Source organism: Strix aluco, chromosome 9 (assembly GCF_031877795.1).
Source record: "Strix aluco isolate bStrAlu1 chromosome 9, bStrAlu1.hap1, whole genome shotgun sequence".
In the NCBI taxonomy this organism is placed as follows: Eukaryota; Metazoa; Chordata; class Aves; order Strigiformes; family Strigidae; genus Strix; species Strix aluco.
This window is the reverse complement of record NC_133939.1, coordinates 29,581,202-29,597,441: the sequence shown is the minus strand read 5'-3', so window position 1 is coordinate 29,597,441 and position 16,240 is coordinate 29,581,202. Positions and strand designations below refer to the sequence as shown.

General features: G+C 41.1%; 1 protein-coding gene across 1 annotated transcript in view; it reads left to right on the top strand.

Moving 5' to 3' along the window:
- Positions 1–16,038, top strand: part of RSRC1 (arginine and serine rich coiled-coil 1) — a 173,479-nt gene extending 157,441 nt beyond the window's left edge. The window contains exons 8-10 of the mRNA XM_074833870.1: positions 12,358–12,464; positions 13,354–13,500; positions 14,334–16,038. Of these exons, the coding sequence (XP_074689971.1) occupies positions 12,358–12,464; positions 13,354–13,500; positions 14,334–14,426 (347 nt within the window). The 3' untranslated portion in view covers positions 14,427–16,038. The remainder of the gene's footprint in view (positions 1–12,357; positions 12,465–13,353; positions 13,501–14,333) is intronic.
- Positions 16,039–16,240: the final 202 nt, after the last annotated feature.

Genomic DNA, 16,240 nt, shown 5'->3' with positions numbered 1-16,240 from the left:
GCAGGAACAGTCAAATATATCAGTAAGAATACCATAACTGTAGTCTCATTTTATGCTAAAATATATACTTAGAGGGGTAATTGAGTACATTGCTCAATGTAAATGAGAAGTGGCTCTATGGACTTTAAATTAATTAATTATTTGCAAGTCAGAAGAGCCTTATCTTTTTGATTTAGACTACAGTCCCACAGAAACATGCATTTCCTCTAAGTTCACGGTTAAGTCATCACACTGAATTTAAAAGAAATATATATGTTCAAAGCATCAAGCATCTAAATACTTGCTAGTGATTATTTTTAAGTCTGTGCTGCTATTCTCCAAAGTAATTGCAAGAAAGCTGTGTCATTCGTTTTATTTAAGTATTTTTCTTCACTGGAAAAAGATAGGTTATTCAAGTCAAAGAAAAAAATCCAGACGCTTAGTAAACATGTAGGATGAGTGAAATACAGACTAAATTAATGATATTTAAGATGACATACATAATTATAACAGAAAGGTCAGGGTAGGTGGCAGCTTTCCCAAGTATATAGAGTGTCAGAAAAAATCCCCACAGTATATATTTTAATTGAGTTATGTTTTCTTTCCTTCACGTTGAAGCATTAAGGTATTACCCCATTCCTGGGCCTGTGTTCCTATAATTTAACATGGCAAAATTCCCAGATTTACATTTTGACAGTAAAACCACATTGTGCATAGGCTCCTTCCAGCAATTAAATACCACTTTGTATTTGTCTCCAAATCATCAGTTTCTTTTTTGATTTAGACAAAAATATATTTAATATACGGGGAAAATAAAATTTACAAGGGTGAGGATTAATTGAACGTTATTTTTGAAAGGGGAGAAGTGTGTGAAAAATGAAAGAAGCCAACAGATGCTACAGAAACAAACAAAACTACACAGCAAAGGGCAAATAAACTGTAAATAGAGTGCATGGTGTGTCCGCAGGAGCTGGGTTGATGGTACAGCCAGGATGAGCCCTGGGCAAAGCAGCAGCAGGCTGAGCCTTGTCCGTAGGCCTAACGCTTAGTCCTGTCCCAAGCTCCAGAACTGCAGGAGTTGGGTAGGTGGCCAGTGCTGGGGCTTCCCCGGCCAAGGGCTGAAGGCGGGTGAAGGCTCTTGCCGAAAGATCCGACCGCACGCCCTCCCTTTGAAGATTTGTGCTGATTAAAAACAAAACAAAAAATTGAATAGTACAGTCAGCCGCTTGGGGTTTAGGTTTTCTTGGACTGAGTCTGGCTTAAAGTACTTGTGCCAACAGCAACAGAAAGCTGGAGGGAGGCTTTACCCCGTCTCGATCAGTACCAAGGCCTTTTTCCATCAGGAAAGAGGCCTTCAGGGGCTCTGTGTACTGGGACATGGGGAAAATTACTTCACTACACATATTCCCTAGAGAAGGAATTTATTGTAATTGTTTTCTCCAGTAACCATTGTAAGAAAGGGGCTTTTTCCCCTTCTTTTTAGTCTTTGATTTGCCTCCAGCCCATCCTGGTTAGCCAGCATCCCTCCCCATGTTTCTCCAGTTACACTTAAATATAGCTTAGGGCTAACGAGTGGTGCCCGTGGGCTACATCAGTACCTAGGCTGGCTGCTGGGATATGGGGTTCATCGTCTGCTGCATAAAAAGGAAGGACACAAAGGAAAAAAAAAAATTGTTTCTGTCCCGGGAAGGCTCCGTCCTCAAAGTGGGTGAATGGGATCAGCTAAATTAGAGGTTTGGAGCAGAGAAATATTCCTAAAGAATGTAAAAAGAAATCCCTTCTTTTTTTTATTTTGGTGTCTCATTTAGTGATGTACTCGTTAGCGGAGAGGTTTGAACCTGTGCGTTATCTCTGTGGCCCTATTCTGAGCTGTGCCTAGAAAAAAGTGCATTTGGGGGGGTGCAAATGCACATGTACATTCTGGCACACCCAAAACCACACCTCTGCACTAAAACAAATGGAACGCTTGGAAATTAAGGAATAAACCCAAATCAAGCATTACGACTTTTAAGTGCACAGTTGCAAATTTTCCACAGGGTCTCTGCCTCAGTCAGTGCTGTTGCATTTTGGACAGTCTCTAGTTAATAGGAACTAGTAATTATTGTATATTCTTATTATTCACTATGCAGATCTGTACTTTATTTGACTGTAGCTATTCAAACCTCGTCTTAAAAGCAGCATTACGAATTTCTTCATGGGCTGTTCTGGGGGTTCTTCACTCCAGGATCTGAATATGTCACGAACATTAATGCTTTTCCCAGTGAGCTGAGTGAATATCATTAATTCTGGGGTTTTAAGAAGAGAGCAGAGACAGAGTACAACAGGGCTTCAACTTTGGAGAACTCAGCGTGGTTCCATCCCAACCTCGGGAGCTGCGGAGAGCTCCAGAGGAAGGGATGCCTGGCTCTGTTAAACCATCTTCTTCACCATCATCTGGAGCAGCAGCAGCATTTAAAATAAAGTCTGGGGTTTTAAGCTTGTAGGTACGTGTTGGACAAAACAAACCGTGCAATGTTGTGTATATTAAGCCAATCATCAGGTTTTTGGGCTGAAAAATAAGAAATCTTGGTAAAGCGGGAGCAAACAGGATTTCCAAGTATTATGATTGGACTAAATGAGGGTGGATTTTGACTAGGAGGGAAAAAGCAGTAACTGAATTTTTAAAGGTCAAGTTTGCCAATAATGGGTAAATCAGTGTCGTTTCACTGCATCTTCATAAACGGTTGGACCAGCTGGACCAAAATCTTCTGCAGAGCATTAAGTGTGGGCTAGATACGAGCACAGAAGACTTTAACCCAAAACATTTCATGTTTGACAAACTTGCAAGCAACTCAAAGCAGGATCTAGCAGGATGGGTTAGGCAATCTTTACTAAAAGTATGGTTACCAGGGCAACGTATAATCTATATATATAGTAAAAAGAAGTCTTAAGCAATGGCCTAACAAGGGTCATCAGTATGGATTTAAAATAATATTTCTAAGTACGTTTTGCAAGACCTCTCAAAAACTTTGGCTAATGAATTTTTGGTATCTCAAATTTTATTTTTTACCAAACTTGGGAGGAAAAATAGGAATGTTTTTGTCTAGAAAAATGTTTGGGATTGGGGAATCATCGTAGGCCAAGGTAATCAGCCTGGGTGGCAGGTTTCTCATTCTGAAAATAGCCTGCTTTGCTGCCTTCCTTTGGTTTGGGTCGGGTTTGCTTTGTGGGTTGTTTTTTTTCATGAAGTGAGGCTCTGAAAACTGTTTCAGGATTTGTAGCGTTATAAGCTGCATCAGAGGCAGATTGATAGACTGGGGATAAGGCAGAGAGTCGAAATTGCAAAATAACGTTAATTTATTTGGCCGGCTGCAGTTTACATGTGACAGCCACATCCATATTCACACCTGGACCTCTGCGCTACCTACCTGAAGTGAGAAAGTAGGTACAAAGAGTGTCGGATTGAAGATTTGACTGGATTGTGTGTGTTTTGCTGCCCACACCGTTTTGGGCAGCGTTTGCACAGCAAAACGAGACTGTTCAGTGCTTTGCTGGCTGCCTGCGTTGTGAAGCAGCAAGTTCGAGCATCTCGGTGTGCAGCCCATGTCCGTGTTCACCCCAAAAAAATGGATAAGTTAAGGAGCCTATGAAGCCAGGGGAGACTGTTCCTTTGGTTAAATTATCAGAAGTTGTATCCATTTGTTTAAACCACAATCCCTTGCGTGGAGTCTTTTATTTGCTGTTAAAAAATGGGGTTTTGTTGATCTTGGTGGCCGTGCCATTACCTGTGTACTCACCGCATGTCAAATGGGTACTTCTCTGAGAGACCAGCGTGAATCTATGGGATAAGTGTGAGACTTAGAATTGTCTTGTTTATGCTGGCTAAGGCCTAGATGAAATGGGATTTTAAAAACGTGGATCATATTTTATTGGTGCTAGACAGGTATCTAGCTGGTGTGAATGGCCTTATTTCATCTACCAGCTAAAGGCCTGGCCCAGGAAAGAAGCAGAAAAATAATTAAAACCAAACAAACAGCAATTTGCTAATCTAGATTTCATTTTTCCTTTAGCCACTTAAATTGTATTCAGTGTTTGAGGGCAACCAGAGGTGGTTGTAGCTGCTGTGCATTTCCCCTGATGCGTTACTGAGAATCAATATATGGACAGGGATAAAAGCATGGAAGTTACTGACACCAAGCATCGCCGTGGCACCGCGTCTCGCTGGGTGAGACTGGAACTGGTAAAATCCACATATTAATGCCATATCTTGGACAGACTCTGCGGATGATACCACTCTCTAACATGCAGTAGAAAAAAAAAACCACTGGGCACGTGCAATCGCCTGTCTGCAGGTTTTAGCATCATTTTGAGGTGTAAACAAAAAATGGGCCATGGAAAAGCCTTCACAGCCACAAAGTTTCAGCCCCACTGTCCTACACGTCGTACAGCATGTCCCATCCACAGCCCGAGCTCAGCTACTAATCTCATTGCCACCGTACCCTACAATACACCCATTTTTTTTCTGCCACAATAATGTGGCAGGACTTTGGTTCTGTTGTTTCTGTACAGTTGGATCCCTGTGTATAGTGGGGTGTGGCTAGGTGCAGAAATACATTTATTTATCTGCATGTGTATAATAGATATGTGTATAGGTTTAACATAGACAAATTGTTATATATTATACGTATATGTAATATATACACTCGTTAGTTTGTACATACAATATAGAGGTTATTTGGGCTAGAGATATATAAAAGATAGAAGAACCCAGTAATTGCCTTTAAGATCAGAGCACAAAGCATTACCTTGGATTTTACAAGGCCAGCGAGCAACAAAAGAGCAGTAATTTATGAGCTCAGCGTAAAAGAATAGCATAATTGCATTAAAAATTAATGCTAATGAACACTAAAATGGGGAAGGTGGTTATGATGAAAGTTTGTATTCATCTTCCCTGGTTTGAATGATGGCTAGTGGCTTGATTAATGGCTTAATTTCTATCAATTAGCGGGGAAAAATCTCCTACGAGACAAGGGTAAATTGAGCATTGAATTACATATCTTGCTTTTGTGTGCTGAGAAAAAAAAAAAAAAGCAGAGTATCTCTGATATTAGCCACAGTGACAAATGCGGTGTGCCCTGTGCCGGCCCTCCCGGCGGGCGGGTCGGGGGGGGCAGGCGGCCAGCCAGCTTGCCGGCCCCCCGAGCCCGCGCCCCGTCATCCCCATCCCGGCTTTCTTTTGCTCCCTCTATTAAAGAAAGGGAAATATCCAGCAGTTTGGAGCGTATTAGGGCTGTTTCCTACTACTTTATTAGCCGAGTTTGGCTTTTTCTCGGAATATTTTCAAAAATACCCTAAAAGGCCTCAAAATGTGAGTGAATGTAGGAACTAGCACGTGTGTGAAAAGCGCAGTGGTGAAGGTGACCTGCATGCAGGTTAAATGCGTGGCTAGAGCGGAAACCCAAATGTTCTTAAATTGCTTAAATTAAACGTTCTTAAATTCAGAACTTAATTGCTAAAGTTTCCCATCGTGGCTTCCGCTTGGTTTTATACCCAATACTTCCATTCTTTTTAAAGAAAAAGCTATTAGTGTCCAGACTTGTTTTAAAATACTGGGAGAGCTACGTTATAATTATAACGTATTAAAATAGCAAACTGTAAGTACGCTGCTACTCTCTCTAGTACTCTCACTAGTAAGTACTAGAGTACACACAACATGCTATTTTAATACATTATAATTGTAGTACCAGAGCATTTCAATTAAGTTTGAAGAATACAGATTAACAACAAAAACTTCCTCTGGCCACAGTTGCTCATTTTGGGGTATGTTTATTGTTTCTGGGACTTTGGCTGGAAAAAGTTCTTCCTTTGGAAATCTCACCAGGTAGGAACCAGCGCAGCCAGGTGTTGAAACGACGCTTCGACTCAGCTAAGGGGGTCTGGAAACTTTGGCGGCATCACGCCTTTTTTTTTTTTTTTTTTTTTTTTTATCGTGACTTCAAGTTGCTAAGAGGGAAGAGGCTGTTTAGAAGCGAATCCCAAATTCCCGTCGGGCTCCTCGCAGCATCTTCAGGGTTCACCATCCGCAATTTTCCCGACGCCTCAGACAAAGGCGGGGATGCGGCGGGCGTTGAGCGTGGCGGTGCCTCCCTCTAACGGCTGGTGGCCCAGTGGCCGCCTGCTCGCCTCCCCGGCTCCCAAAACGGGGCTGAGGGTGCCCTTGGTCCTGGGAGGGCTCCCATCACCCCCGGGGCTTTCACCTGGCTCCAGCCGGGGGGGAAGGAGAAGAAGGGGGGACACTGCGGGAGGAGGAGGAGGAGGGGGGACACCGCGTTAACACAAAAGCTTGCGGGAGTGGTTCATTTCTTGGCTGATTTGCTCTGGTTTTCTGTAAAAAAACTTGGCTGGCTGGTGCGGGAGGTCTCGCCTTCAGGGCTGTCCCCCCCCTCCCCCAGCACCCTCAGACCTCGAGCACCAGGACCCACAAACCCCTGTGGGCTGGGGACAGCCCCCCGCTGCCACTGCTGAGCCTCTCCTGCGCAAAGAGTTGAGGTGGGAGGGAAAAAAAAACCCACGTAAAAACCAGAGCTCCAAGTTCTGTAAAGTCTAGAGGTAACAAAAATGAAGTGAATCCCACCCGTCCTGCTGGATTTTCCCTCCTCCTCCCCGTGCTTTCATTTTGTTAAATATAAATATTTCGGTGCAACGCGCTGTAGAAAACAATATGTCTCAAAGCCACGTAGTTTTTTGTCTCTTCTGCTGCAAATTGTCTAGATGAAAACCTCATTTTGCTTGGAATATGTCAGTTTAAGTATATGTCAGTTTAAGATATGTTTAAGTAAAACTAGGAAGCAATTAAAAAGCACCAGGCATGTGAAAAACCACAGGTCTGTTGAGAAAACATACGGCTCTGTAATGCAGTTGTTACTGTATCCATACAGCTGTATAAAAATTATACAACATCACCTAAGCCTAACCCTAAATAAAATGGGATGAAGGGGAAAATATTTTCTTCTGTAGCTGGTTTGTTTAGTCTGGTATCTATTTGTGCTTTCTTTTAATCCTCAACTCATAAACAAAAGAGCAGAAAAAATAGCAACTTTTTTTTGCAAATATTTCAAAGCACATTACTTAATGTATTATATTGTAAACAGGTCAGTTAAATTAACCAGCTCTATCCCTTTAAATATAATTAATAAAATATGAAGAAACATACATTTGGAGGAATATTTTAGGTTTATTATGTCATTGCTTTGATTCATAAGTTAGACCCACTTGAAAGAAAACTCTTTAGGTAAAGGCATGGGTTCATTTTCATGGTCAGGATTAGAGATTAGCAATGAATCCAGAAAGCATTATGAATTTACACCTAAAGTTTCTATAAGAAATATTTAAAATATGGTTTTATTTAATGGGTCATTCCCAAGATGATATTGGTCATTTAATGCTTCTGTTTCAATGCTTGTTAAATTCTTAGCGGGCTTCATCACCAGTTTTTTTAGAAATAAGCAAAGAAATGGGAATATTTTACACAGAGTGTTACTTTTTCTTTTATCTGATTCTCAGAGGTTTCTAATTATTGTGTGTGTGAAATTTTTGAATGGCATCTAAAGGATTAATGCACATTTTATTTCTGAAGTGACATTTCAAATTATCGCTAATACAGACTAATTCAATATGAAAACAGCAGCTCTAAAAGACGTGTGTATGTATATATATTTATGTGTATATGGGAAGATGTAAATAGATGTAAATGTAGATGGGAAGCGTAAAATATTGAATCGTCTCTGACAGACAGCGTTCCCAGTTAAATCCTCCGTGGCTGGAGTAACAGGCAAAAATCCTTAGAATAGTATAAAATTACATTAACTGAATGTTCCCCTAATAGAGCCAGTTTTATGGTAAGGGGCATAAACAGCGATGTTTTAAACCCGGGGGTTCCCCGGCCATGCTGCTGCGTGGGATCGCCACGGCCGAGCGTCAGCGGGAGGGAGCTGGTGACAGGAATGGTAATTGTGACTGCTGCTAGAATCACCTTTTTGTAAAAAAAAAAAACGGCCTCAACAAGCCCTAATACAAGATGTAGTTTATTTTTTTCCCTATAACACGGTAAAAAGACTTGCTGTGCAATGAGTTAGTATTGATTTTTTTTTTTTTTGTCTGTAGCCTCTTAGCTTTCTGACTCCATTATTTTTGATTTTACTATGAAATACATATCCTTTCTACTGACATCTGACAAACAACATATGGAAGTCGTTTTATCTACCAATAATGTGTTTGTCAAAAAAATCATACGCTAATGGGCTATGCTTCCTCCAGTCCATTTTCCCCAAGTTAATGTCACTGATGTAATTCTAAACATTTAGTGATTTTTGCCCCCTTAATAATTTGTCATTCCCATAGGTTTCTGTAAGATTCACGTAGGATGCTATAACAGGCTGGGAGCTGACCATAGGTTTTGTGAAATAAGAGTTGAGCAACTGATTTTAAACCTACATTCACCTGCCTTTCTCCGATACCTGGTTTTAATACCGTGGCTACCAGGTACTCTCATTCCTTGATTTACTCTCAGGCCAGATGTACCCAAGAGCATGATGAACGATGATTCCCTCTCCCTAGTAGGGCATTAGTAGATTTGCTTTTATACTTCCCATGGGATCCTTAGGAATCTTTTTTAAAACAGGACTTTAGCAGCAAGGCAATGGGAACTTTTAAACATAAGCTCAATTGTAAGCAAGTGATTTTTTTTCTCCTTCTAAACTCAAAAGAATCAGGCTTGAAGATGTGCTCATGCGCTTTGCTGCAGTGCAGCTCGTGTCCTAAGCCTTGCCAAAGCTGAAGCTCTGCGGAGGCTCCCACAAACCCCCCAGGGCGTGCGGCCGGGCGCGCAAGGAGCCAGCACCTCTGAGCTGTGTCCCTCCTGGCCATCACCCTCTCTCCAGCTGAGGACACTGCCAGGGGGAGAATTCGCATCCCGTTCCCCATGTGTGTCCTGCAGGAGCACACACCTTGGCCTTGGCTCCGGTGAAGTTCTGAAAACATCGTCGGATCTGAGCTCCCCGTCTGAAGCGGGCAGGGTTATCCAGGCTCAGTGTGTTTGACTTCCTGCACATTTGATACAGGCAGAACTAGCTTCTTCCTGATATTTCCATTTGTCATATTATAGAATACAATCACAGAATCCCAGAATCATCTCGGTTGGAAAAGCCCTTGAAGCTCCTCCAGTCCAACCATGAACCTCACCCTGACCGTTCCCAACTCCACCAGATCCCTCAGCGCTGGGTCAACCCGACTCTTCAACCCCTCCAGGGATGGGGACTCCCCCCCTGCCCTGGGCAGCCCATTCCAACGCCCAACAACCCCTTCTGGACAGAAATACTTCCTAAGAGCCAGTCTGACCCTGCCCTGGCGCAGCTTGAGGCCATTCCCTCTTGTCCTGGCGCTTGTTCCTTGGGTCAAGAGACTCATCCCCCCTCTCTGCACCCTCCTTTCAGGGAGTTGTAGAGGGCCATGAGGTCTCCCCTCAGCCTCCTCTTCTCCAGACTAAACCCCCCCAGTTCCCTCAGCCACTCCCCATCAGACCTGTGCTCCAGACCCTGCACCAGCTCCGTTGCCCTTCTCTGGACACGCTCGAGTCATTTGATGGCCTTTTTGGAGTGAGGGGCCAAATATCCATATCCACGTATCCATAAAGACTAAACAATATTCCTGAATAATTTTTAAGCAATGAGGCAGCTTCTTGTTTGCTGCTTGAAAGTTCCATCTCTTCCTCTCTTTTGTCCACCTTACCTATTTTATAAATGCTGCTCACAGCAAACTCTCCCCTGCTCCCCGATACGGCACCTCGGCCATTTCAGGCTGGCCCCAGTGTACGATGTATAAAGCAAATGGTTTTCATAAGTAAATAAGATGGAGATAAATTGGTTAAAATTGTAAACATGCAATTGTAAACATGTAAATAGCAAAATGAATTCAAGATTTGCTTGTCACTGCAGTTAGACGTAGAAGCAGGTAAGGAAGATTAACTGAGCTGTGAATCTGAAGAAGCAGAAGATGAAACGGAGAGGAAGGCACATACTTTTGTGTCAGTTGGACTTTAATGAACAAGCCAGACTGCCCAGGACTGAGAATAAAACAGTTCTGCGGTACAACCTGTTGGTAAAAAACAAGGTTGTTACTTTTGTGTGTGTGTCCATTCCAGGAATATTTCTGAGCCGCCATTAGTCCATTTGCCCGTTTGAAGCTCCACTTACTTGTCATTAATAGACTGAAATGAGTTTTCAGTGGTTGGTCATTACAAAAGGCTGAAAGTTACATTTATTTTTTTCTTGCGCAAAATAGAAAGTATTTTGCAGCATTATGTGTGTATCTAGATGAATTTGGATTTAGAATTTTGTATAGAGGGAAACAGTTCAGTATTTCTGAGTTTCTGAATAATTCTCCAAGCTCTTTTGGTCTGCAAGCATTCTTCCTGACTCGAAATGTACTTTGGTTTCTTTAGAACAAGAAATGTAATCTGTTATACGTATGTATGTATGTACTACACATATATAATTACAATTGCTCTTCTATTTAAATTTGTGGTTTAGATAGGGTTTAACGTATTCTTGTGTATGCATGGAATATTTGATTAAGCTTCAGGTATCTGAAAAAATACACTGTTTTATCCTATGTTGCTTTTTCCTCATCTTCTTGGCAATCTCCTTTTTACTTTGTCTCTTGAGACCACGATTCTGTGAGCCATGAGCTCACCCCCTGGGTACCAGCTCCCTCGGCCACACAGAGCCATGAGCAGACACAGTTGTGTTTCCTTTCAAGCCACCTAGAAAAAGAGTTTCTGCGGGTGGCGTTAGCAGAGAGCTGGCCTCTGAACTCCGGCCGGTGCAAATAAGCCCACTGTGATGTCAAACCCACTGGTACAAAACCTTTGAAAACCAAATTTGAGTGAAAAGAGAGTTTGCACCAGATCAGGCTGTGTTCAGATCAGCAGAGCTTCGGAGACGATGTCCCGTTTCCCTGGACTGTGTCAGATGCGTCAGCCGTCACCCTCCAAGGGACCCCATGGGTCATTTACAAGATATTATTGGTCATTTAATGCTTCTGTTTCAATACTTGTTAAATTCTTAGCGGGCTTCATCACCCGTTTTGTCTTTAGAAATAAGAAATAGGAATATTTTACGCAGAGCTTGCAGGCGAGTTACTTTTTCTTTTATCTGATTCTTGGGGGTTTCTAATTATTGTGTGCGTGAAATTTTTGGATGGCATCTAAAGGATTAATGCACATTTTATTTCTGAAGTGACATTTCAAATTATTACTAATACAGACTATGAATTTCAAGAATTTCAGTGAAATCAGCTGTTTTGACCGTATATTCTGCCTATGCTGGGTAACTCTGATTTTTAAAAATTCTTTTAAAATCATATAAAAATCGCTTTGGTTAAAGAAGAGGGGGAACGAGAAGTCAGATCATCCTTTTGGCAACTTAGATCGGCAGAGCTGTAACATGAAATTTCACTGTCATCCCTCAGGAGTTTGATTTTTAAAAAGAAGCTCATCTTGCTTTGTGAATGCTCGTAGTTTCCTACCAGTCTAATCCATCCAGAAGAGCATCTGGTTGAGTGGTGAAAGAACTCACAAAACCCACCTGACACGGTTACGCGTTTAGTGCAGCTCATAGCAAGGTTGGCAGGAGCTGCTCTTCTTCACTGTAACGTCACTGGGAGCTGCATTTGCTTCGTCAAAATAAAATCTCAAGCTGGGATTCAGAAGTGCCTTGTGGAATGCACGTGCACTGTAAGATCTCACGGTACAATAAAGAAGCAGTTTTGCTCAATTCTGCTGCAGTTTTGTGACCTGAGAATCGTATGAGCACATAATATTTAGTGTGTATATTAGGAATATTTTCTTACCAGATTCTAAGATTTTTTTTTCGGTCAAATTCACCTAAAAATGTAACTCTTAACATGAGGAGAACACGGATGATGGCATCTTTCGGGACATCTGTGACTTAAGCCAAATTCACCTCCTTACAAGCAGAAGGAGTTTACTACTACATACAGATGGTACTCCACTGAGTTGTCTGCACCATCGCCAAATCCTTAACTTCTCCAGGAAATCCTCATGCCATAAATCTAGCAGTTATCCTGCAAGAACATCTTCTAGCAAATTCTTAAGTTACCATCTTGAATGATATCATACGTTGGAACAATAACGGCCAACTCACTGAAGTTATTTTTACTGAAGAAGAGAGTTTTTCTTTGTAACAGAGCATTTTAGGCTGCATTACAAGTGGTTTTTTTCTGGTATGTACTGTTGTAAAATATATTCAAGGCATTGCTTAGACACGGCATTTAGCGCAGGCTTACACTAATGTATACTGACATTACACCTTCTCTTTGTAGACCAAGCCACCCTAGTAGAGCAAGTGAAACGAGTAAAAGAAATTGAAGCTATTGAAAGTGACTCCTTTGTTCCACAGACATTCAGATCGAGTAAAGAAGTCAAAAAGGTAAGTTTTCAATATCTTTTCTTTGTGCATAATCTTTCAAAGTCGGGTGGAAGCTGCGCTATTAATAGAGTTTCCATTGATGAAAGAGCATCGATGTTGACAATCTTAAAGCGCACCAACCACTCTCCTGTGTTCTTGGTGTGGTGTTCAAACAAGAATGCATTTAAACATGCAAGAATTTCAATGAAATCAGATGTTTTGATAGTATATTCTGCCTATGCTGGGCAACTCTGATTTTTTAAAATTCTTTTTAAATCATTTAAAAAATGAAGATTTTTTTTTTTTAGAGAAAGCAGAAGAATTAAAATCCGAAAATAATCATTTACATTGCAATTAAAGGTAGAGATCAGTATTTTTAATTCTGCTTGACTGAAGCCAGACTTTAAGACCATATTTATTCCCTGAAACAAAACATCATTGTCTTCAGACTGCTTTCCAAAAACCTAAGGTGAGACACCCAGGTTTCAGAATTTTACCTGCAGCTCGGCTGCTGACTCTTCTAGGGAACTCGGATGCTTTGGTCTTTAGAAGTATGCAAGCAAAGGTTTTGGTCAGGTTTTCCATCTGACAGCGAGGTGGTTTGAATTATCACTGTTTTTTTCCCCCAGAACATGTATTTTCTTGCCTTTTCAGAAGTCTCCGAGAAATTCCTGCAGCTTCTTCACAAAGTGATGCAAAACCCCAAAGCTACGGCGCCACGAGCTCTCACACTGCCTTTGGCGATAACTTTTTTTTCAGTTTGTGTGTTTAGTCTGGTTCTTAGTCCAGACTTAGTGTCCCACTAAGCATGCTGAGAGGTTTTGTGGGCACGTGTTGCAATGGGAAGAAAGCTGAGTGCTCGGTTAAGGAGTTTGAGGATAAAACACTCAGATATGTCTCTTTTTTTTAGTCAGTAGAGCCTATTGAACTACAGTACGAGCCTGTAACTATTGGAGCGGGAACTGTTGATGCATCTGCTCCTGAAAAAGAGCCACCACCTGCCAATATTCCTACTGCCATCAAATATCAAGATGATAATTCTTTAGCGCATCCAAACGTAAGTGTGTCGATATTTACTTTCTCTTTAGAACAAAGCAGCCCATGGAATGGGAGCAGGTTCATGTCACCTAACAACCATTTTGCTGGGCTGCTCATCAAATAACCTGTGGTCTGAAGATCGTTAGCTAATGGGCCTCTCATTGGCTCAGAAAGGCTCACGCTCCTTGCGTCATCCAACATCATCCAACAGAGAACAAAAGAAGTTCACCAGAGATGGAGTCTTACAAACAAATTTTATAACAGAGTAGCATGCTAGTTTAATGCAGGGGAATTTAAGATCCTGTTTATATAAAAACTCCTGTTCAATAAAAATTCAGGAAAAATGGCTTTTGGTTTCTGTAGTTGGAAACCTGGTGGAAGACTCAAAACTTGCCAAACTTGCCAAATCATGAAGCTTTAAATACATCACAAACTTAAGATAATTTTAAATTATTGTGGCTAAACTTATGCAAATTCCTTTGTGAGCACTTGTAATTGGAAATAGGATTACTTACAGTAGAGTTTTTTTAAGGATTATCAAGTTTAAAATGACTTGCAGTAAATAAACTAACGTGAGTTTTGTATAATGAACATAGCTAATGAAGGTCAAGAGCGGTACGATACGGTGAACTGGCTGTTTCAGGAGACTGAAATTGGGATGTTTTGGCTTTCCAATTATTAAGTCCCTACCTCTACTTAATGTATTTATATCACCTTTGTACTTTAACACCCCTGTGCAACTGGGCTTTTTCTTTGGGCACTGAAATAGTCGACATATATTTCAACAGATTGTAACAAAGAGAGAGTTAATGAGTTGTGCCTACTTTTGCCCCTCTCCCCCTTGTCTCTCAGCTGTTCATCGAGAAGGCAGAAGCAGAAGAGAAGTGGTTTCAGAGGCTGATTGCTCTTCGGCAGGAAAGGCTGATGGGCAGTCCGGTGGCCTGAGCCAACCGCTGGGACCATCACATACCAGTTCTCCACGAATGCTAAGAAATCCTACCATTAAATTGTTTTATTTCTTTCTTTTGAGGGGATTTTAATACTCGGTATGAGTTGTACAGAGAATAAATATTTCATTTGAATAAACAAGAACGTTCTATCCTCTGTTTTTCTCCCGAACTCATTGCTGGGTGACTCGTACTGCTGAGCTACCCGCCGTAGATGGGAAGGCCATCAGAGCAGTGTAATTTTCTTTTTTTTTTTTTTGTACTGAATTCCTCCAGGGTGCAAAAAACCTGACAGCCCAAGGAGATGTAATTTTATACTTCCCAATCAAAAAAATATATATAACCATGTAGCAGCTTAAAGATAAATGAAAAAAATAAGGCTGTCAAAGAAAGTTCAGACTTAGCAGCACTCAGGCAGCAGGAGCACAGGCAATACCACCCCGGGCTGTTACATCTGCTGCAGCTGGGGGAGGATTTAGGGCAAGCGATACCGCTGTTATCTCTCCCTCCTTCCTTCCATTCCAGCAGCTTTTGAATCCCAAATGTCTGGGGACAGTCTCCTTGCTGAGGGGCTCTTCAAAATGGGTGCGTTCCCCCACCTGCTCCAGCCTCAGCCTGCTTCCTCACTCCTGGTGGGCTCGAGCAGAAAGAAATGTTTTATGTTTCCTTGAACATCTGCCCACTACTGTTGGCATCCGGGAGCAGATGTAAGGAAAAAGTTATGTTCTCCTTTTAAACAAAACCGTAAAGTTTTCAGCAGGTTTCAAGAAATATTATTTTCTGAGCAGTTTTAAGCGCATTAAAATGTTTGATAATCTGGAAAGGACAGCTTTCTATGAACTCTAAATGGGAAATAATATAAACATTCTTGTGCGTAATGGTACAGACCTTTGTTGAACAAGATATTGGCACGCCTATTTCTGTACAGAACAACTCTTTGCAGCCTACGACACTTCCATTTGACTAGGTGTGACTTTAAAATAATGAAAGATTAGTCCTATTTGAACAGAGCAAATTTAGCCTGAGTATACTTACAAAAAAAAATCTGTCCATTATCTAACTAAATGCCAGAGATCAACCAAATAAAATGCAAAAGTATTTCTTCTCAGGTATCTAGCAAAGCTGTGAGAAAACTATTACTTCAGTAGAAGACTAAACTGAGCCCCCCGCCCTGCCCTGGACATACCTCACTGGAAATTACCTGCATCACCTTTCCTGTGCGAGTCAAGAAATTCATACGGTGGTTTTTTTAGTGTTCTTCTCCTTGTTCTCAGATCTATGGTGGAAAAAAAAAAAAAAGGAGGATGATTCTGGAAACGTACTTTGGTTGTCTTAATAATTTTAGATCACCAATGTAAAAGGAAAATGTATTAAATTTGCATTCTAACACAATTTTACTTTTTCTTTATGAACAGTGTTAGTTTTACCTGGTCCTGCATTAAAATGGCTATTGGTGTTCAAGAGTACCTTGTCTGCAGCAAAAAGTGGAAAAAAAAATGTTTCCCTTGTTTCATTTCAGCATTTCCAAATGGTAAATATTTGTCATTATTCTGTTTTCTAATCTTCTGTGTTTCTTTCATGGTGAATAAAAACTATTTGATCTTCATGTACGGTACAGGTGTAAATTCCTCTTTTGTCACATGTTATGTTGGCTAATTTTGGTGTTTTTATTGGATACAAAGTGATTCCTTTTATGTAATTCACAACCCTATAGGATATTAAAAAATTCAACAAACTGGTCTGTCATTAGAAAATAAGACTTAGTGGTAATAATGGGGTTGTACCTACTATTGCTTATCAATCAGTAACTAA